The sequence below is a fragment of the Epinephelus moara genome, chromosome 3, assembly GCF_006386435.1.
Source record: "Epinephelus moara isolate mb chromosome 3, YSFRI_EMoa_1.0, whole genome shotgun sequence".
Classification (NCBI taxonomy): Eukaryota; Metazoa; Chordata; class Actinopteri; order Perciformes; family Serranidae; genus Epinephelus; species Epinephelus moara.
In genome coordinates this window covers 33940999-33963826 of record NC_065508.1, presented here as the reverse complement: position 1 = coordinate 33963826, position 22828 = coordinate 33940999, and the positions used below count along the sequence as shown (strand labels likewise).

Here is a 22828-nt window from a genome sequence, read left to right as displayed (position 1 = left end):
CTAACTCTTCAGTCAACACAGTTTCAGGTATCAGCTAAACCAGACTCTGCAGAATATCAGAAAACCTTGCTCATACCTTAAGTTCAAATCTTTATTGACCCTTGAGGAGAAAGTTGAAACATTTGAAACAGGAAGTTTAGTTGTACACCCTCAGGACATTATTTTTAATGTCAAAAACTTAATTTCCTTATTTCTGGTATTTTTTCTGCACCAATTTGTGCCTTTTCTGCATCAAATTATTGTGGAAATGTCTTTAATTTCACATTGAGGAGGACACTCTTACGCCCACCCCCCCGAAATCTGTGCCTATGTTAATCACAACAGGTACAGCAAACAACCAAGATGTATCTGTTCGTTAGAATAGGTGTGGTGCAAATTAAGCGCATTTATTACTGTTCTTGGAGCAGAGGAAAATTCAAACCTACTGCTTTTCACCCTCGAGGGGCTTTATCTTCACCCAGAAGGGAGAGGAACAAATTCCTGTGGAGTGGGTGGTCAAAGCAAGCTGAGATCAATCATTTCTTCTGCAAAAACTTGTCTGTCATAGATAGCCTCTCTGCCAAGGAGGGCTGCTGTGTGCCAATTGTTTTGCTGGCTACTAAACAATGTTGAACAAATGACTGGTAGAGTTCTCATACCAGGAAATCAAACAAAACATTAAGGGAGAACTTTATTTTACCAATAAGTAAGTAGGGGGAACAACATTTTTTTTTTTTTTTTTAAAAAGTACCTTTTGCTTGTTCTGGTCTGTTTGGTGTCTCACTAAAGGAGAAATCTTGCTCTGAAAACACTTTCTTTACTCCAACATAGCAAACTATTACCTGCACCCCTCTTCCCAACTCTCAATTGCATTTCTACTCTGTTCTTCCTGTAATAAGTCTACTCTCATGAGATTTTAGAACGAGACTTCGCCTTGAGTGAGACTCAGACACAAAACTGACAGAAACAAGCAAAAGGTACAGAAAAACATTTCACTTCTCTGTAGGGTCCATCCTGTCATGTTGTAAGACACTCACAATAAAAACCTGAGCCTGTCAGTGACAAAACCACCCATCCATCCATTCATTTTGTCAAGGTCATAGTTCAAGTTCTTGTTGATCATTTTCCCAGGTACTTGTTGCACTTAACCGTCTCAACAAGTGAGCCCTTAATAATGGTTGGGAAGATTGAGTGGGAGTTATGTCTAAAGTCTACAGCTGTATCTTTAATTTTGTGAACATTTAACCTCAGAAGTCACGCCATTCATCCTGGAGCAGACTCATTAAAATGGGGTCATCTGCGAACTTCAGGAGATGCCTGTCATTGCAGTTACTCCTACAATCATTTGCATACAGAATAAACAATAATGGGGACAGCAGGACACATCCCTAAAGTGAGCCTGTGGATGACAACCACTTCTGGGATAGAGCAAGCATTATCCCTGATTGCCTAGGGCCATGTTAAAACTCCAGCAACCATTTCATCACACTAGTATCACAGTTTAAAAGTAGAGAGCATTTACTGGCTAAACAGTGTGGTAACAAGAAATCACCAGTAACAACTGGTGATAGCTTCACTGAAAGAAACTGGGTGTTTAATATGAAATCATAATAACAACAGGATCCATCAATGCACAGTGTCCAGACCGACACAACTGTTATTTTACCCCATCGATCTGGGTTAATGTTTAGACTCTGAACTGTGTCTCAGGGCCGGCAAGCCACTCCTGCTGCCTTTTCTTGATTTTCCTGGTTTCAAAATGTACCTCCTCCATCGTGTAATTCAATTCAATTCTGCTGACCTATGTCAGATAAAGCACACCCTCCTGTCAGAGCAGTGTATAGAGGGCCACTAAATATGTCCTATTACTTAAGCACATGATGGCCAACACACATAGACGTGTTGATAAACTACACAGCCAGCAAAATTATATGTGTGAGAGAATGTGGTATTGTGCTATGTAATATAATATCTAAGAGATAATGTGTCTGGCAAGAAATTAAAAAAAGACTTCCTTGTTTTGTAAAAGGCCTGATCCATGCTGGTAGTGGATACTCCAGCTTATGTTGCCATGTTTAGATGCTGATTGTTCAATACAATAATCAAAAACTATTAAGACTGTTTTATCTTAAATCTCCCTCCACTTAGTAGTTCAAATGAGTACAAAAAAGCTGGTGAAATGGCTTGTGATCACATTACACAGAGTAATGTCCGATTTGGCCCCATGTGTCCTGATTGTAGACCTCAGTATTCCACTCAACTTCCACTTATGTTAATGCAACTTCCCATTTTGGATGGTACATTCATGTGGAGCCTATACTGTTAAGCCAACACGATGATATGCATGCAGGTAGAAGCATTTTCCTCTATTTGCTGCCAGACAATATGTGTAGCTACAACAAATAAACTAAGTGCAGGCATTCAACTTCTCCATTTTGTAGGAGGCTGGAATTATAATTCAGACCTAATACATTGGCCTTATATGCATAGTTTTACTTCTACCTACTCCTTTTTGAACATTTCTGTTTTTGTTTTTTCCTGCGTTTTTTTGTTATCACAATATTGTTTTAAACTTTGGTTCGAAATAAAGTCATTCATTCATTCATCTACTGTGTCAAATTGTTTAGCTGTATTTGATGTGTAATTATTATGATGGATAAAAATGTAAAATATTGTGTTTTTGCTTATCAAGCCTCAGATAGTTAGACTAGATGCGGTTAGACATAGTATTATGACTACTGCTGGCTCTTAAGGTGTCCACTAATATCAAATAATATGACTTTAAAAAAACAAACAAAAAAAAAATCGTTGGTTCATTATACATTTCACATATGCAATATTAACTTAGGATGTTTTTCTCTTTCATTGTTTATTGTATTAAAATATACAAACCAAATCATCACAAACCAGACTATACATATTTTTCTATTTATGGTATCAGGGGTCTATTCCAGGAAAACACTTACATCATGAAACTTCAGGTGTTTGCTGCGACGCTGATGAGTCGAAACTACGTGCGCGTCCCCGCCCACCTGCAGTAGAAACCGCCTAAAAAAGCTCGCTCCCGCTGCTCCCTCCCCAGATAAGGTGCGGCAGAGGAACAGGTGCGTGAGCAATCTCCGACAGACTTTAAATACTGAAACAACACCGCTGTCTGCCAACCTATTTACAGAAAGCTAAGGAAAACATAAATATATAATAACAGAGGAGTTAACTTTGTCATTCAACAAAGCAAACTTAACTAAACCCCGTGAGATAGTGAGGAGAGGGATTCGTACCTTCACAGCAGGTGGACGTCGTCTTTGTTGATTCGCCGCCAGGTCGAAGAAGAAGGAGAAAATGGCCAACTCGGGTCTGCAGATTTTGGGATTCGCCCTGGCCCTTCTGGGTGTCATTGGACTAATAATTGGCACAATTTTGCCCCAGTGGAAGATGTCTGCTTATGTTGGGGACAACATTATCACGGCGATAGCCATGTACGAAGGACTGTGGATGTCCTGTGCTTTCCAGAGCACAGGCCAAATCCAGTGCAAGGTGTACGACTCAATCCTGCAGCTCAACAGTAAGTCACCCAGTTAATGGATTTAACTTGAGTTTCGTCGAATTTCTTCTAAAGCACAAAACTTTTAAGAGAGTTTTAGTCATATTGTGACATATAAGCAAATAAAAAGCTGTTAAATGTTAGGCTGAATATACTTTATTTTTCTCTCTCCATAAGCCTAATAAGCAGGCTACCCTTAAAGTCATACACACTTACAGGCCTTAATTGTAATTTATAATTCGAAGCTTATCTTGGTAATGAAACAGTTTTAAAGTTAAAATACATAATTTTTCCTCACTTTTTCCCTAACCTGTAACAGGAAATGGTGTAACACACTGAAACACACCTGGAATATAGGAGCTAGTTGCTTTTTTTTCTATAGGCCATTTCCTTCACTGACTCCTACGGTGTCCTTTACAACGCTTGTCTAATACCAGATTCCTGCGGCTTGGGCCAACCGGTTCTGTCACTTATTAACTCCCCCTTTATTCACTCAGAATGCACTTATTTTGTTTAAACCACTCTGTGAGGCCTCACCTGCACTGTGCAGCAGGACAGGTTCATGGCTTAGTGCCAGAGATCATTCTTTTAAAAGAAACTTATGTTAATAAGTCTTTCATTTTTTTCCACTTGGTAGAATGTGTGCAGCACTTTTACACTCAAGCAATGATTATCCTGCAGGCATTGTCCAGTACAGCTACCCCTCCTCCTGGAAACCCTATAGTGTCTGATTTGCATTACACAGCATAGGTAGTTACAGGTTAAACAACACCCGCATGAGATTCTGTTTAGTCAACATGTCTAAATACCAGCCCCACAAAGAGTTGCTTTGTCCTTAACCCACATGGCATTGAATTAACACCAAAAAATATTGAGTTTTTCATGCATCATGTATGGAAAACTAAAATAAATAAACATTTAGTTTGCATTTTTCCAAATGTTTGAGCTCAACACTTAATGAGTAGGTTAAACAATTACAAAAGGCCCTGCTCCCAAGTTATGGGAACTGGTTATTCATTGGTAAACACGTAGGCCATTAGTGAAATAAATCTAAAGCCAAATGTAATAATTGGAACATTTCCTTCTTAAATTAGAAAAATAAAAGTCCATGTACCTGATCTGTCTTAATGGCTCTTATCTGTTATCTTAAAGCAAAGGCTAAATGGGTCAATAGTGTCATGGCGGTTGGATTTTTTTTATTGTATGACTGTCAAATTCAACTGATTGATTGCCCTCAGGCATAAACTGCCTCAGTGTCATTGGTTATTCTTCTGTACAGTTTTGTATGTAGGTCCCTCCCTTCATGTCGATCTTGGCTCAGCATATTCACTCAAATGCACAAGTCACTTGTTGACTCAAAGTTAAGAGTTCACAAACTCTATTTTCTCCAAATAGCTTCAGTTTTTTCTTTTTTTTTCTCTATTTGGCTTATTTAAACATTTGATAAAATATCTTGAGTACAATGTGTCTTATCGCCTCTTTAAACATGAACACAAACCAATCTCTGATAAACATTGTATGATTTAAAGCTGTGGTTAGATATGGAGCGAGTGAACAAATAATGGCCTGTTATTCAGAAATACCTGCTCAGAATCTACTAACATACACCTGAAGTTCAGGAACTATTCATACCAAAACTGGGAAAAGTATGACAGCTAGATTGTGACTCTTTAGTTGAAGCCACAGCGGGAATTCTTGGCATTCTCAAGAGTATCTGCATCTTTTTAGATGGTAGTTTTAAAGCTAAGAAATGTCCACCTGCTGCAAAGTAGGCTGTGAGTACCAGAAATTAGGAGTGTCTTCCCCATAGTGAAACCTGAAACCTGGTTAGACCTGTTTCTGACTTGCACGCATACAAACCCACACACCCACTCCCCCACCCCCCCTCCTAGTTTCTTTGGGCTTCCGGTTAGAGCCAGTTTCTGTGGTTCGTTGTTATAGGGAGCGGCAATGAGACACAGAAGCTGCTCTGTTATATGTGAACGGTGTTTGTTTACGCTGCTTTTTTCCCAAATGGCTTACAATCACACAAGCAGCTCTTCAGAAAATAAGTTGAGGCTTTTCACCATAAGTCACTGTAGAAATGAATTTAAAATTAAAAAAAACCTTGTTTTACTAAAGTAAAGCCTTTCAAGTCTTGCCACACCCATGACCCTGTGTATAGAGTATTTCTAAGTGTTCAATACTTGTCACAATAACTGATGGATTAACCCTATCCTGTCCTCTTATTCAGGTGCCCTCCAGGCAACCCGCGCCCTCATGATTGTGAGTATCATAGTAACGGTGGCAGGCCTGGGCGTAGCCTGCATGGGAATGAAGTGCACCAACTGTGGAGGAGATGACAAAATACGCAAGTCCCGCATTGCCATGACTAGTGGCATTATCATCCTGATTGGAGGTAAGAAGCCTTTTTTAAAATCTCTTCTGTTCATTTTCTTTTGCCTTGACACTTAACAGTTTAAGTGATGTTCTTCTTTACTTTCCTACAGCTTTGTGCTCCATTGTTGCCTGCTCTTGGTATGCTCACGACATCATCCAAGCTTTCTACAACCCCTTCACCCCTGTCAACACAAAGTAAGTACATGAGAATTTGAGCTGAAAACTTTACCTTTATGCACCAATTTTGTCTTGTGCAGAGCCACTTTTAGAGTGACACGTTAGATGTGCTAGTGTATTTAACATAGCAGCTTTAAGCTTCTCCTCCTCTCCCTTCTCTATCCAAACATTTGCATATGTCCAGTCACTCCTCCTGTGCTGATGAATGTATGCTGCATGTTTGTTTTACAGTAGTCGAAGCTCTGTTGGCATGTGTTGACCCTTCTAACTTACTGCAACTTCTCTTTCTGAAGGTACGAGTTTGGTGCTGCCATCTTCATCGCCTGGGCCGGAGCGTTCCTGGCTGTAGTTGGAGGAGCCATGCTGGCAGCTTCCTGCCCAAGAGAGAAATCTACACCAAAATATCCCATCTCCAGACCCCCCAGCAGCAAGGAATACGTTTGAACGGGACAGGACTCTGTGTTAGAGGCTGAAGGAACACTTTGACATTCATTTTTTAAAATTTTATATTTTAGTTTCTTCAGGGCTGCCCTGTGATGTTCCTGTAATATTATTTTAACAAAGGCATTAAAGTTTTAAATAATGGCTGTTTACTTCTTAAAGAGCTCATTGGCCTTGCCCTGTCTGGAACTACAGTTAGTGCTTACTGATTTGTATACTATGTAGTATACTATTCACTTAGTTGACACCTGTAAAGCACTGAATTAAAGTTAAGGTGAAACGCCCACAATATTATACAGTTTGGTATGTAGACATATTTTGCTACAAAGTACATTGAATCAGAATGAGCAGTGTGCTTGGGGGGAAATGTTTTTTTAGATGTGGCAATGGACTACACCTATTATATCATTTATGACTGTGTAGGCCGAATACATAGCAGTTCATCATCTGGCACCTGAGAAGCAATTTTCTACCATTATTTCCATGTATTTGTGCCTTATTTATATAAAAACTACACATTATTCAGTACCACTGTTGACTGCTATACTCTAATCAAGTGCCGGAGTGAAATTGTAACTATATAAATTACTGTATTCTGATTCATTTTACTCAGATTGCCATGTATTTCCGACCTACACACAGCATGACGGATGTGAGCTATGTATTTGTTGTCCTGTAATAATGTTTGTGTGAGTGCGCTTGGCCTATTGCTACTGTTTTTTACATCACAAAAGCTGTTGCACCCATCAAATTAAATTTTTTAAACTTTTTAAATTGTGATTTGCAAGGTATGTGTTGTACATAAAATAAAAATGGAAAATGTACTGTTTGTGGTTTGTTGACATGCTTTTACACACATAGGTGTAGATTTCGTGTGAGTGGTGCAGAGAGCACATTCTCAATATTTAGAACATGTGCACCCCCGATAAAAACATGAAAGTATCATTAGACTTTTATTTTGATAGACATTTACGCCGTAAATTGATGCAGGTATAGTGCAAATTGGTGCATAAAATATCACCAGAAGCAGGACCTCCAAACCCTCATTTCTTATGTGTCCCACACATATTAACTTCAAACTTGCATAACAGAAAATGGAGCTCTAAGTGCTTTACAACTGAAACAGTTTCAATAACTACATTTGAAAGGGGGGGAAAAATAAACAGTCGGAAAATTAGATGGAACAAATGGAGGCTCTCTGCACCAATATGCAAATCAATAGTATAATTATAGATTACTCATAAGCTTTGTCCTTGAAGTAGTGTTGAACACAACATGTTTACTATATCTGCATGCTGTGAAACACAGGCGGCATGTGCAGCAATCATGAACACTCTCAGACATGTAGTATGGCAGACTCAGGTTGCAGATGATTTTCCTACTGTGGTCAGAACCTGCACTGATCAGAGCCACACTTTACTCTGGCTGGTAGCCATCTTCCTTTGGCTTGATGTGTATACACAGCATCATCATGGCTAACAAGATGACATTTTCTTTGGTTTTATTGCCACCTTGTGGTGTGTGTAGGTAACTGCTGTTAGTTGGTGCAGATGCAATATATGCTGTATGGGTGAATGAAAGTATTGTATCTTGTAAGTAGTGCATTATATTCTCAAATATCAGTAAAGGTGTTATTGTATATGCAGGCTCAGATCAGCTTTTTGGATCCATTTGAAGCAGTTGCACGATATGAGGAAAGGTTTTACTGCAGTGGAGCAATTTCACCGGAATTCTCCTAATTCTTCCTGTCTTTTACAGTCTAATTTCCCCTCACTTTGTCATTATATGTCTTCAAGTTATACTACCTCTGATTTATTAGACCCAGCAGTGTCGTGCTCTAGTTCTCCTTTCCCTCTGTTCTCATTCTGCCTGCCATCCTCTAATCATTATTCTTTCCTCCCCTCAGGCCAGATCCAAAAAGTAATAATAATAATGATTTCACTCCTAAGTGGCCAAACCATCTGACCCCAGTCTGTCTGTGTCCTATAAAATCACACGAAGCATCCAAACCAGACAACTCTTTTCTTTTATTACCATATATAACAAACTTATTTTGGTGATGTATTAATAAAATAAACATTTGCTGATAATTTTAACTGTCATTAACAGCCTGTGTGTCACAGTATTCAGCATTCAGATTGGCTCGTAAAATATTATTTCCCTCTCATTCCCTCCTTTTCATTGGAAAACATTTTTCCTCTCTGCATAAATTCTAACCACAAAACATCTGCTGGCTCCTCTAATCTAATCAGGAGGGCAGGGCTATTGATCACAGTAAATCCAGGCCATCACAGCAGATATTTCTGTGCTACAGAGTCACTGAATAATGAAGAATTATTATTGTTCATCGCCCTGTTATCACCCCGACAGTAAATTATGCATAACTCTATGAATGTGATCATTTATGGGATCATTAAAGGTAAAAATGAGCAAAAAGGGCTTAATGGTCTTAGAGTGGCCTCATAATCATGTCTGTGAACTCAGGGCCCACTATAGTCACATAAACAAACACACATGGACACACACACAGACACTAGTTCTTGAATAACTGACTTATTTTCTTGTGTTGCTGCACAAGACAATTTTTTATATGTAAATTACATCCGATGCCTACCAGCCTAAACCACAAAGAATGGCTGCAATGGGAAAATGAGCCTCTCTACCTGAAACTTGGACACCCACACAAAATACAGAACCAAAACTGAAGCTTTACTCAGTGGGGAAGTTTCAAGTCTCAAGTCTTCGCACTGAAGTTCCAAGTCAAGACTGACAATACCCAAATCCTAAACTTTGAGTTTCAAGTTCTTAACAAGAGATAATGCGCCTCCTCACCAAAATGCTATTTCAAATTCAAGCAGTTATTTGTGAAAACAAGTGCAACTGAACTTAATCATAAAAAATTGTGCATTGCACCTTCATAGCATAGCACTATTGACTAATACCATAATTAGCTCATAGCACCCATATTAGCTTGTCGACTATGTTAACATCATCCTCAAGGTATCAAGTATTTTCAAGTCAAATGGCTCAAGTCCAAGGGAAGCCATGAGTCAATGGTGTCTCAGTCAAAGTCAAATAGCAAGTCTTTTTTGATTTTGTCAAGTTGACCTGCAAGTCATCATATTTGTGACTTGAGTCTGACATGGGTGACACGTGTCCACAACTGGTACCACAATTAGCCCATAGCACCCACATTGGCTTGCTAACTGTGTTAATATTTGCCTCGAGGTATCAAGTATTTTCATTAAAAAGGATGACGTCCGAGAGAAGTCATGAAGCATTGGTGTTCAAGTCCAAGTCGAGTGAATTGCAGGTATTTTTGCAATTCTGCCAACTTAATTTCGACTTGGGTCGGAGTAATGTGACTTGTGTTTATAACACCAGGCTCAATCATTACCCAGTTAAAACTCTTATTACAATAAGAACTGAGCAAAATAGACACTGAGGAAAAGCTTTCCACACGGGTTGTTTGACACAATCAAATGCAATATTTCCTGCTAATAAACATGGCCGATGTTGTTCTTTTCAAATGTGAGTAAACATCTGCTCTCAACATGGTAAATTCCCTTTGACTGTGAATCACAGGATCAGGTGCAGGACTGTACAAAAGTTGTGATAAAGGGTCATAGACAGCACAAGTATTAAAGTCTGTTAGCCAGTTTGCAATATGTGACCCAAATATAAATTACAGTATTTTCAGGTTTTCAACAGCAACAAAAGGTTATACTTTAATCAGTCTAGGCTTGATCACACAGATCACAGTAATGTAGAGATGAGTCAAAAGAAAGCTGGCTAAAGTGCCATTTTAACTATGATGAACATATCTGTATGCTGCTCCTCCATTTAAGAGAAATTTAGAAAAGAGATGGCTGTGCACACTTTAAAACTAATGCAAAAGACACCTGCAATTCTAAACTAGATGTCAAAAGAAAGGCAAAACAATTGCATTTTCAGCAAGTTATTGTTGTACATTAACAAAAAAAAAATCTTAAATGTTTTAAAATTATTCGTAATTCTCACTGGCGAGAAATGGAACAATGGCAATGCTTCACAGTTTTTTCTTTTTATTTAATCAATCTTGGTATAGTCCACTCAAACCCAGACAAACTTATACTTGTTTTTCCAAGAACGTGGAATGATGTTCTGCTTTCACAGGCCTCATGCATCAACATTTATAATCTTAATATTACTATAACTGGTCACAGGAGCACAAAGGCTGTGGCCTCATTAAACTTGAGTAACAGGTGGGAATTTCTGGAAACATCCTTTGCAAACCCTTGTTGGAAAAGTTATAAGTAACTCCTTAATAAAAAAAATAACTCATTTGCAAAATCCATCATGCATTCAGTCACTCACAGAGCAAGTACGTAACCTTTGGCCTCCTGGCTGGTAGTCATGGCAATACAAAGAACCCAAACAGGCCACAATCTACGAACAGTGCTGAAGTGTGCTCCACTTATGACACCATGTCTTCAGGTTAATGCAGCTTTCTGCTAAACACCAAATGGTTGATTACTTCTGGACGGTTGATACGTGAACAATTGGAACAAATCTTTGAACTCTGATACAGTTTTAAGTGGACAGTGTGTTGTCATGGGAACTTGACCGTTGGAATCTCACATAGCATAAACATTCAAAACATTTCACAAAGTGCAGTTTTTACATCCATGTTGGACAATACTTCTACTAAGACAAACCAATGTTGCTCAATCACCATCAAAACGTCTGCTTTACCAAAACTGATACATGTCGTCACCATGGCTAACATCAGCTGAAGTTTTATTGGCTGTTGAAAAGTTTTAGTTTCTGGTGCTGCTTTGTTGCTGGTCTTGTCTGCACCTGTGTGCATAATGATCCGGTGCTTTTTTTATTGTTCCTGCATGAGGCCAAATTAATCTTTACTGTTTACATTAAAAAAAGCATAAAGACATATCCTCCATATTCTGGTGCCAACAATCTAGTGATTTTTATTTACACATTTACAAATATGCAAATTTGTAAGCTGGTTCTCGTGGGGTTTATTCAACAAACCATATCATTTCTCTGCCCTAATGAGGAGAGTGTGATGGAGGAGGAAGGACACCACCATGCAACAGCACAGTGTGCTGTCAGCGTCCATATCACTGTCTCTCTCTAGTGTCTTTAAACAGGAGGGCAGGTGGAGCTGGATTAGACTTAGAATTAATGACAAGTGTGAGGCACTGAGTTTGGCTTCAGAGGGTTTGAGAGGTGCTATGGGCATAAACCATTCATAAAAAGAGACAATAAAATCACTGAGACTGTTATTTGGCATCCATTGTCTGTCTCCACTTCCACAGCTCCGCAATGACCTACAGAAAGAAAAAAAAAAAAAGATATTTATTCATTTAGAAAGAGAGAATCAATACCAAATGAAATGTGTAACCCATTACTTTTCTGATCTGCTCCTGCACCATAAAGCTATTCTATCACTTTCCATTTAATGGATTAGAAAAATAGATTCTGCATATTTATGTGGAATCTGTAGGCAATGGGACAAGATTTGTAGGTTTCCATTTGTAGTCAGAGTTGTATTGACCAATAAGTTTGAACAGCAGGTAAACAGTCCATGTAGAAAGGGGAAAATGCATTGGCCACAATGCTATTTAGAACCAATCTGCTATCATATGACAACAATGTAGCTTTATATTAGCTTTTTTTTTTTTTTTCTCTCCAAAAAAGATCTGTTTAGAGAGGAGCCAAAATGACGGGTACATGGAAAAGGGAGGTCCTGGCTAGGATATCTGCTAGCTACACCAGTTCAGCCTAAAATACTGAGACTTGCGCCAAGATGCTTTATCATTTTCAGACTGAATGCCAATGGGTGCCAAGTTTGAAAAAAATGTAGACTTGGATAGATTGATACTTTATTAATCCCTGTAGGGAAATTGTTATACAAAGTACAAGTACAGGTAGATACTTTAACCCTTTTTCAATCTACAATAGGGACCACTGTTTTTTTAATTTCAATGCTAAAACCATTATTCGTTTAAGACCACTGGTTAACATTAATCTTCCTGTCAAATTCTTCAGATGGGAGGCCCCATCAGCTTAGTGCAAATCAAGCAGTAGAATTTATGACACATTACAGCTTTAAGGAGAAGTCTGTATAGCCCTGTTTCCACCAAGCAGTATTGTATGGCACAGTTCAGTTTGGTACGCTTTTTTCCCCATTTCCACTGTGAAAAGTTGTGGATGGTACCGTCCTCATTTTGGGTACCTTCTGTTGGGGTAGCTAGCACACAGATCTGGTGCTAAAAAGGTGGAGCTGTGAACACTGCAGTCTGTTGATTGGTCAATTGTGGACGCCCTGCTCAGGGCTGGGTTTGGTTTTTTGGGTTTGAGGCAGAAGCCAAAAAAAAAAAAAACCAAAGCGTTGCGAAGCATCATTCCTGTGGGCTCCAGCAACAATAATCCGCTGAGTTTGCCTCAGAAGGACTAAGTGCACGATCCCGCTGTTTTTAAACAACTCCACTGTTTTAAAGTCATCCAGTCCTTCATTACACAGCCAAATATGCATTTAAGTGGAGAGAACATTACTTAATGCAACGTCCATGAGTTGTCATTTCAGCCACCAACTGCTAACAGCTAACGTTAACTTGCCGCCCCGCCGCCTAGGGCATTTATGGGTGTGTAATATTGACAGGCATCGCCAATTTGTACTTTACCTTGGTGTCTGCCACATTATGACCATTCTTCATAAAGTTCTCAAACTTGGGCTGAGATTTAGGTAGCTGTACTCCCTGTAAAATGGAAAGAATTACAAATGAGCAAATTTAAATGTCTAAAAGGCACACCATGTTACTCTATCAGGTAATAAAGTAATTCACTTTAAAAGGAACTTTCCAGAACACTGACCTTCTTCACTGTCTCCATCAACTTGGCTTTAAGATCAGGAATTGTTAGGTTTCCTTTGGGAGTTGGTGGAGTTTTAGCCTTATCACCTTTAGGACTCTTTTCCTACAATGAAAATTACATTTAGATGCATTTCATAAATATAAAATATTAATATACTGACTACTACTATGGTTAGCGTAAGTCCCCACATGCTATTCAGTAGATACAAAAGGCCCAGATTATGAAAACGACTGTTACCTGCTTTTTGGCTGGAGTGTTGGGTTTGGGACTCTTGCCATTCTGAGCAGGGGTTCGTTGCTTGGATGGTGCTGGCTTGGCCTGTAACAAATAAGCAGCTATTAATAAGGAAAGGACTGCAAGCTTCTTTAGCTGGAACTGACACATCTGTATGAGACTGGTGCTTGCCTTGACAGGTGACTCTTCTTCCTCACTCTCCTCGTCATCATCATCATCTTCATCATCCCTAAGAAAACAAGATTAAAAAATCAAAACAAATCAGATAGAGGGTGGACTTGCATCTACCCATTATGAACCACGTGAAACTCGTCTTCTTGTCGAAGGTGCAGTGTTGGAGTGAAACTTGATACCTGGGGGGCTGGAGGAGGGTCATGGGGCAGCGGACTGGACATACTACTTGTCAATCAGGTAAAAGGGGCAGTATGTTTCCTGAGACGTTTGCTCTCACACAAACTGTGCTTGGCCCGGCATAAAACACGATCCGGATTGATTAAATTATTTTTAGAAATACCTAATTTTCTATTTTAGAAAACAGTATTTTAGAACAGTGATAATAGTCTGGAAACAAATATTTTTCCATACTTTATTTTTCCATTTTCCATACTTTTTAATACCTGGAAATTGATCAAATTTATTTCCATACTTGCATAGGAACCCTTGTGTCTTTTATCAATAAACTAATATGGCCCTCTGTGTGTTATTATCATTACTAGTGCTTTAATTTTGATAAAATGCATCAAGTGAAAACTGCAAAAGGACTCCCGCACACTGTCTAACTTGCAATATAAAATTTATTTGAGACGTTACTAGCCCTTCATCATCCTGATGAAGGTCTAGTACGAAACGTCGCAAATAAATTTTAAACTGCAAAAGGACTCCCGCACACTGTCTAACTTGCAATATAAAATTTATTTGCGACGTTTCGTACTAGACCTTCATCAGGATGATGAAGGGCTAGTAACGTCGCAAATAAATTTTATATTGCAAGTTAGACAGTGTGCGGGAGTCCTTTTGTAATTTTTTGGTCTTCTCTCTCCAACGCACCTGTCTTGTTTTAATAGATGTGTGAAGTGATTTCCTTTGTATTAAGTGAAAACTGAAATATTTCCCTGTTGTTTGGTCTGAAGCCAAGAGTTTTATTACAAGCAGTTGTGTTGCAAATCATTGCTGGTGCTGACACGTTATCCCTCTGAGAAAACCTTGTTGGCCAGATCATAAAATATGGCCAAATAATTGAGCATTAAAAAAAAGACATCAGCACTGTAAAGGAAAAAGGGACTTAGAGTAACTGACAGACAGCTTTCACTTTCCTTTCTTTCACTACCATATTTCACAATTAGTCCAGTCTTCCTGTTCAGCTTCATAACAGTTTCCTTGCTGAACTGGTATGTTGAGAGAAATTTAGCAGCATCATAAAACTAAACTGGGTTGAGTGTGTCCCTTAACTTTTTGATGAACTTGATAATTCACTCAACAAAGCAGCCACTTGGAAAGTTAAACCCCCTGAAACCTAAGATTTAAGATAATCCAGGATCACGTTTTAAATTTGAGTTTAAAGTTTTGGTGCAACACAATTAAATTTAATCAAGAGTTACAGTAAAAGCCGATGTTTCATGGGAGGATTTAATGCAATCCTCCTTGATTTTAAGCTAGTTTTAAAGTTTGGTGCAATGTCGTTTAAAGTTAAACTATGATTTAAAAATTAATCCTTGTTGGTGCAACCCAGCATTAGTGTTGAACTTTTGGACTCTACTGAGTTCCAGTTTATGTAAACTGAACATATTAGAATAGCCTGTAAATGTGTGTGGAGCTTGACACTTACTCATCATCATCCTCATCCTCATCATCGTCCTCGTCATCCTCCTCAATGTCCATTTTCATTTTTTTCTGTAAGGAGATAAAACGTGTGTTACAGTTACTTGAATTTTAATAGATTATTTTACTGTTTACAATGGCGAAGGAATGGAGAAACAAACCTGTGACTTGATGGCAGGTGAGGAGGCCGGCCTTTTCTTTGATGTTTTGACATCTTCCTCCTCTTCTTCCTCATCATCTTCCTCCTCTTCATCAAAAGCCTGATCAGCTTCCATCACTTTAGGAAAGAACAATTTAGAAATGTTTGACTAAGTTAAAACACTACCACCAAAACCAAAGGGATATGCTGTGCAATAAAAATGTTTATTTACACTTCAATTGAAAGCAATGTCTTATGGATTAATCCCCATAATAACCAGACACTGAAAATAAATCCCTGACCAGTTAAAACACCTGGATGATCTTCTAAGAAATACTTACTGACGAGGTGTTGTCCACTGAGGTGGATTGGACCGGCACCTGCCCTCAGACGGAAAACTGCCGGAGGTGTGATTGTGAAACCACCGAGACACACCTGAAAAAAAGAAGAAAACGCTCACTTGCTTAGGGTTTGGAGTTCAACTATCTCAAGACAGCATTTGTTGTATTTGTTTCCAAACATGAAAGGTATTAGCTTTTTGAGCCAAATAGCACTATTTAACCAACACCTACCTGCAAAATGCAGGTTGGGCACTGGGTGCTACTCTTGTGTCTACTCTGTGCCAACTTTTAAGGGTGCAGAGGCAGGTTGAGTCTGAAGTTGCTAAGCAACCATAATGAGTACTGCATCAGAGCAGACTTACCAGAAATCCCAAGTTCACAGCTTCTTCCAGGCATTGTTTTTTTCAAGTGTGTATTAGGCCTAAAATGTCATCAGACAGATGTTAAGCTCTGGGTAGCCCTGCACTAAATGATCAACTTCTCCATATTAATCATAGACTGATATTTACAGGAGAAAGGAAAGAAATCTGCTGGCTGTGATTGGTTCCTTGCCACAACATGTGGTGCGTGTTGCTGCGTTCCAAAAGTTGAGCTTTGTTTATCTCAGGGCCCAGCTGTTGCGCCCAGCGAAAAGGTTCTTGGGAACACTATAGCGCTGTGACAGCATTGCTCTAACTTTTCTACGTTCTGCATGTCTAAATTCAAACAATAAATGTGAGGGCACAAGAAACAGCATGTGTACGGGCCCTTAGACTTATGTGGCTTATATGGCTGAGGGGACACTGGAACTCGAACACACTTTGTTAGTGCATCTGTACATGAGTAAAGATGAGAAGTTTACTTACACTTGGCAGGGTAGAGGGCTTTAGTGAGACGAGCGCTGCCTTGATTTTCTGACCCTCTGTGTCTTGTCCTTCAACCTCCACCATGTGAAGCTCGTCTTTAGTGCCGGGGTCCACACAGGCCTGGAGAGGGCGAGGCAACAGCTGACTGTAACTCTGTTAACTTTCAGGGTGCCTGCACACCTGACCTATTTAACATTCTTTCGTTCTCTGATGTGTTTCTTGTTTGTTCGTGGTGTGAACAGTTGAAAAACAGAAAACAGTATCTACTGAAAAGTACCCCTAACCGTAAAGCAAACATCTTGTGTGTTGTCCCACAAGGATCGATCCTTGGTCCTCTTCCTTTTTGTTTTTAAAAACACAACCGCAGTATTCTGTGATAGTTTAAGTGTGATTTTAGCACAAAGTCAAAGGTAAACCCCTATTAAATCCAATACAGCCTACAGGCTCTACCTGCTTGACACCATTTACAGCATATGAGGTCCAGTTAAAATCTACACTATTAATGCTGACAATCCATCATTTTTTTCCTGCAAACCCCAGAAAGTATGACTAAACACCTTGGGTTCAGTTATGTGCAGCACTTACTGTTGATTTGTATACTACTAAATGATTCAACAAAATGAGTGTGAGAAACAAAGTGACAGATGTAAATCAGACACTTCCTGTTCTGATAAGCGGAGTAAACTCAGTTGTTTCTACCCTAAAACTACTGTGAGGTGAAAAAGCTCAACACTGACTTTGTTAGAGGGGCATTTAGTTATGACTTAAATTGCGTTATTAGCTTAGGCATGTAATTATTGCTGTAATTTTATCTAATTACATAGTTATTATTTTGCCAAAGAAAATGTGAGTGTAGCTCAAAAATTCATAACATTACAAGGGAAGCTACCATTACATTTAAACTACAATTAAAATTTAGTTTCACTACTTAGAACTTTATTTGCATGATTGATATTCAGCTTCTTGTGCCACATCCAGGAACAAGAGACCTTATTCTCCAATTGCAGAGTGGAGGACCATTTCTCAGATGCTCCTAATAGATAGTATGGGTCATTTAGCCATCTAGCCATCTACTGATACTATTCTTATATCTCCATCACCTCACTGCAATTAGGTTTATTCAATAAACTGTCAACCTCTGTGCAAAATGAGTGAAATGGCCATGCAATATGAGGCCATTTCTAATAGTTGCAATCTTTGTTCAAAAATTTAAAACAGATAGATAGATAGATAATAATTTATATAAAATTCATATAGTCAAAAGAGGTTTCATAAATAGCCAAAATGCTGGTCGGCCAAGAATATAGAACATCTGGCATGTTCTAAAAAACAGCATGTGTTCTCAGCCCTGTTAGGACACCTTGGACCTCAGGGTACTTACCATCCGTAGATCTAACTGATGCTCAAAGTCATCGTCCTCAGGATTGAACACCACCTCCTTTCCAGCTTCCAGCACACAACCTGATGAAAAGGTTTTAAAATGTGAGTGATTTGCTTAAAAAAAAAAAAAATGCGTGGGGAGTGACCTCATCATAGGGTGCTCTACTTCAGACAGGCAATCATTTGTATGTATAGTGCTATATTTCAAATGCACACAAGAGGGAGCCATAGAGACTACTGAGTGTTCCCACATGGCCTTGACACAGGGAAACCCCTCTATCAGGAGAGATAAATAATTCTATGGCTGTCTGCAGCGCTTCATAATAGACTCAGGGTTTGACTAACAATGGTAGATAAATACCATGTTACTGCACTTCCTAAGCAGTTAGGAATAAAGTTTAAAAAAACAAAACAAAAAAAAAACAACATACAATGTGGCAACTTAACTAAATTTCATATCTCCTGTCTGAAACAATTCTCAAAGCAATATTTTATTTCTAACTGACTAATTTCTGAGCTAGAATAACTCACATAACACGTGAGAAAAGTGAAGGACTGAAAGGACAAAAACAAGGATAAACACTGACAAGTGCTAAAAATAAAATAAAATAAAATAAAATAGGACCTTTCTAAGAGCACAAGCCTATGTAGACAGTGTGCACCTAACTAATATGGGATAAGATTAATATTTAGTAATTGTATTCAGTGTTTGTTTTTTTTTGTATTAACAAAAATTGATACAGCACAGCATCACAATATTTTACGTGGCAATATTGGATAGATACACAGATGCCAAGTATCTATTTTTTATTGTACAATACGCATTCCTTTAGGGACATAATTTGCAGATGAACAAAGGTAATAAATCACAGTATATTACAATACTCAGCATATCGCAAAACATTGTAGGTCGCAATAATTTTGTATCATGACCCAAGTATCGTGATATCATATTACTGGTACTCTGGTGATTCGCATCCCTACAGCCTGCAGTAAAACAGTGCAAGATACAGGCAAACATAATAAGTGCAGTACAGAACAGAAATACACTGCTGTGCTATACTGTACATTACATTGTTATATTTAACATTATATTTCCCTGTTGACTGAATCAACTCAATCAATTTGTGACTGTCTTTTTCCCCCCAGGCTAAAATAAGCTCAGCACCACTAAAGAGTATTATCCAATATCTCTGTGTGTGTTAACTAACTGCACTCAAGAAAAAAATTAAACTTATATTTTCCTTGGCTGCACTACAAACCACAGTCATGTCTATAACTGTGGTTTTCATCCCACGACGAGGGAAGGTGAGACTGGGTAACGGGACGGAGAGGTGCACATGATCCAAAGAAACAGAGTGACTTGTTCGCGAATTCAGTCACAACGACATTATCTAAAAAAAAAAAAAAGGTATTGCATCATTATAATGTATAATTAGAAGTTAAGGGGTCTAACTTTACATGATGCACCCAGCGGAGGGAGTCAGCAGGTCCGCATGTGTTTGATCCCACGTTGAGATGACTTATCCCGACTGGCTAAAACTGTCATGACAAATTTTAACCTAAAGTGTTAAGTTGATGAATATTAGAAGATGTAAATAAAAATATAATACAATTCCCAACCACGAGGAGAGAAAATGCTGGAATATTAACATTGTTCACAAAACATGAGCGCCGCCATGTTGGTAGTCAGACACGTGTTTAGCTGCAGCCTGGAGTGAACCCGCGCTGTTCAACACTCATTCAACCTCCTGCTACAATATCTTAATGGTTAACAATCTAATATATAACACGTTACATGTTTTGGTACGACATGAACATTACCTTTCATTACAGAGGAACAAACGCAGCTGAACAGCTACATTTAATGGGTTTCTCTTATCAGCAGTCAAACCTGATGACACGCAGTTAATATTAAACACCATAAAGTAACATAAGACACGCAGAAGTTATCTCACCGTAAAGAAAGGTCTGTGGCGCCATTGATTCCTCGTCTAACCCGTTCATCTTTTCAGATTAAAATGCTGACAACCTGCTGCTTGTCTGCGGTGGAGGTACAGCCAACTACTAACTTATACCAACCACTAACCAACGTGGTGTTCCGCCTCCTCTCTTCTTCGCGTCCTACTTCTTCTTCTCTGATTTAAAAGCTGAATGCAGAACAACGTTTATAGGTGCATACCGCCAACCACTGTAGCGGAAATGTAACAGCATGGCTTTGTGCCGCAAGTTCTAAGTAGGTTAAGATTGAAGAAGAAAAAAATGGAGGCACTTCAAATATTTTTTATAGTATTAGTAAGTATTGCGGAGACGTTATGTTTTAAGGTTTAAGGTTTGGCTTGGGGGAGGGACATTTAAATGGTTATATTTTGTATTTATTTTGAATATCCTCAAAAACCTAAAAACGCAGTGGGTTATGTTTTCTTTAAAAAAAAACAAAAAAAAAAAACTCCATAGCTAGAGACTAGGAAATATGGTTATTTATGGTGAAGGAAGAATTATAGAAAATATATTAGAAAAAATATTTGTAGCTCTGGGGAGGGTCATGATAAAAAACAAAACATAATTAAAAAATAATAATAAGTAAAACAAAACTAAGACACAACCGAGCCAACCCCTACTCTGATACGTAATGTACAGTCCCAAATGAATGAATGATTTGTACGTACAATCTTAATTGCAAAAAAGTAACTGTGACTTTCAAGCCTGTATCATTTAGTAGAAGTATAAAATAGAACTACAAGCAATTAGTACTTTGTTACTCTTCCCTAATGAAAAAGCAAAAAGTAAAGCAAAGTACAATACTACTACAGTCAAAATTTACTTAAGTAAAAGTAAAATTACAGATTTAAAAAACTACTGAAAAAATTACAAATTACACAAAAAAACTACTCAATTACAGTAACGTGAGTAAATGTAATTAGTTACTTTTCACCTCTGCTAGGTTGTGTACAAATATGTAACATATTTTAAAGTCTGTATCTTTGTGGTTAGCACTCAAGGAAACACAGTCATACTGATTTTGGTTCTTTAATTTATTTAGCAAATGAACTTAGTTAGTTATACAGTTAATACAATGCAGAGTACTGTTAATTTCAAGCCCTCCTTTGCAATCCCTCTAATCTCTTTTCCTCTCTTACATGCAAAATAGAAAGTTATGATTGTAAAACCAACAAGACAGTACAAACGAAACAGCGACACCCAGTGTACCACAGTGTGCATAGCACAGCCCTGGTTCTGTTCAGTGGTTAGAACTGCCATTATTCCTCTGCCCATTGAAGATGGCAGATGAGGAAAAAAAGATTGTGTGAACCATGTGATTGTGGGAAGTGGGAAGTGTACATACAGTGATGAATAAGATTGTGAATTTTCCATGAGATGGCTGGATGGACAAAACCCAGCTGAGAAGATCAAAATTTGCAAAGGTTGTACAATCTTAATGTGTTTAAATTTGCTAACTTTGTTTCAAAAGCCTGGAAAAACGAGCGATATGTACTATTTAATGATTTCTGCTGTATTAGTTTTGTTAATGTTTATGTCATTTGTTATCAGAGAAACCCAGTTTATATTTTTTGCCAGTCAGACCAAATTATAAAAGGAGTTGTATTTCTAAAGATGTCTATGTAAAGGTAATGATGAAGTTGGATCTTTATCCCTAAAGCTTTTCCAAATGTGATTGCTTCATCCAATTTGGATCTCTGATTGCAGGCTAAATTAATGTGTGGCGTTAATGTGCTCTGAATGTTAATTATATGGGTGAGAAATTACACGAGAAAAATCGTTGTGTGCAGCCACCGCGAGCCAAATGGGTTGGAGTCTGGGTACTGAGAAGGCCATGAATGGATGCATGAAAACTGCCCGCAGCTAAACAGTACAGAGGCTTTACTAATCAGTCCACACTGTGTGACCGAAGCACCCAAACACCAGCTGGGTTCACTTTGACACAAATGTAGGAGTCATATATAATTCTGACCTTACATTTAAAGGTCAGGGAAGTTATGCAAGCTTGTTTATGTAAAGAAATATCTCCAATATAAAATATTTTCTGCTCTTCAGTGACATGGAGAAGGTCATTCATGCTTTTTTTTTTCTAGATTTCACTATTGCAGATCAGTGGTGATCTGGCTTATTCTGTCAGAGCTCCTGAACTCTGCAATGCACTTCATGTAGACATTTGATTATCAACATCTTTATTCACTTTTAAAAAACATTAAAAAACATATTTGTTGAAAGGATAGGATTTTTATGAAGTCCCAGTGTTATGTGTCTGTGTGCATGCGTGTGGTGAAGCGGCAACGCAACTGTGTGTGTATAAAAATATTCATGCCTGTGTGGGTGTATGCATGTACAGTATATGTTTATGCACAGTTATTATCAGCTTGTTTTCCCACTCTACTGTTTAGTGTATTGTTATTAATGATTGTGATATTCTATTGTAATAATAATTTTTTTTTTTTCACTTTTGCTTCATTTATCTGCTTTTATTTTCCTGTGATGCACATTGTAACATCGGTTTTAAAAAGGGCTCTATTTTTATCATCATAATAATATTGGAATAGAATAGAACGCCTTTATTGTCATTGTACAAAGAATAAACATCTGCTTTATCTGATCAGCTCCCAACTAGTTAATACAATAAGCACACAAATAAAGGCAACATAATCATCCTTAAAATTGG

At 38.2% G+C, this 22828-nt stretch overlaps 2 protein-coding genes across 2 annotated transcripts; one reads left to right on the top strand and one right to left on the bottom strand.

Moving 5' to 3' along the window:
- Positions 1-3054: 3054 nt before the first annotated feature.
- LOC126388189 (claudin-7-B-like) lies at positions 3055-7346 on the top strand. Its single transcript, XM_050041131.1, has 4 exons — positions 3055-3541; positions 5754-5918; positions 6010-6094; positions 6370-7346. The coding sequence occupies exons 1-4, from the start codon at positions 3319-3321 to the stop codon at positions 6518-6520; spliced, it is 624 nt and encodes a 207-aa protein (XP_049897088.1). The 5' UTR covers positions 3055-3318; the 3' UTR covers positions 6521-7346.
- Positions 7347-10564: 3218 nt separating this feature from the next.
- npm1a (nucleophosmin 1a) lies at positions 10565-20266 on the bottom strand. Its single transcript, XM_050040618.1, has 11 exons — positions 20109-20266; positions 18152-18231; positions 16771-16890; positions 15926-16019; positions 15607-15722; positions 15453-15517; positions 13799-13856; positions 13631-13711; positions 13394-13495; positions 13204-13278; positions 10565-11847 (listed from the first exon to the last, which is right to left on the bottom strand). Exons 1-11 carry the CDS (start codon positions 20155-20157, stop codon positions 11800-11802), a joined length of 888 nt encoding a protein of 295 aa, XP_049896575.1. The 5' UTR covers positions 20158-20266; the 3' UTR covers positions 10565-11799.
- Between the last annotated feature and the right edge of the window lie 2562 nt (positions 20267-22828).

Excerpts from the sequence above, each read along its gene's own strand:
- LOC126388189 (XM_050041131.1), top strand. The coding sequence starts at position 3,319 with ATGGCCAACTCGGGTCTGCAGATTTTGGGATTCGCCCTGGCCCTTCTG. Across the intron at positions 3,542-5,753 it reads CTCAATCCTGCAGCTCAACA|GTGCCCTCCAGGCAACCCGC; the intron begins GTAAGTCACCCA and ends CCTCTTATTCAG. Across the intron at positions 5,919-6,009 it reads CATTATCATCCTGATTGGAG|CTTTGTGCTCCATTGTTGCC; the intron begins GTAAGAAGCCTT and ends ACTTTCCTACAG.
- npm1a (XM_050040618.1), bottom strand. The coding sequence starts at position 20,157 with ATGAACGGGTTAGACGAGGAATCAATGGCGCCACAGACCTTTCTTTAC. Across the intron at positions 15,518-15,606 it reads CACCTGCCATCAAGTCACAG|AAAAAAATGAAAATGGACAT; the intron begins GTTTGTTTCTCC and ends ATCTCCTTACAG. Across the intron at positions 13,279-13,393 it reads TGATGGAGACAGTGAAGAAG|GGAGTACAGCTACCTAAATC; the intron begins GTCAGTGTTCTG and ends TCCATTTTACAG.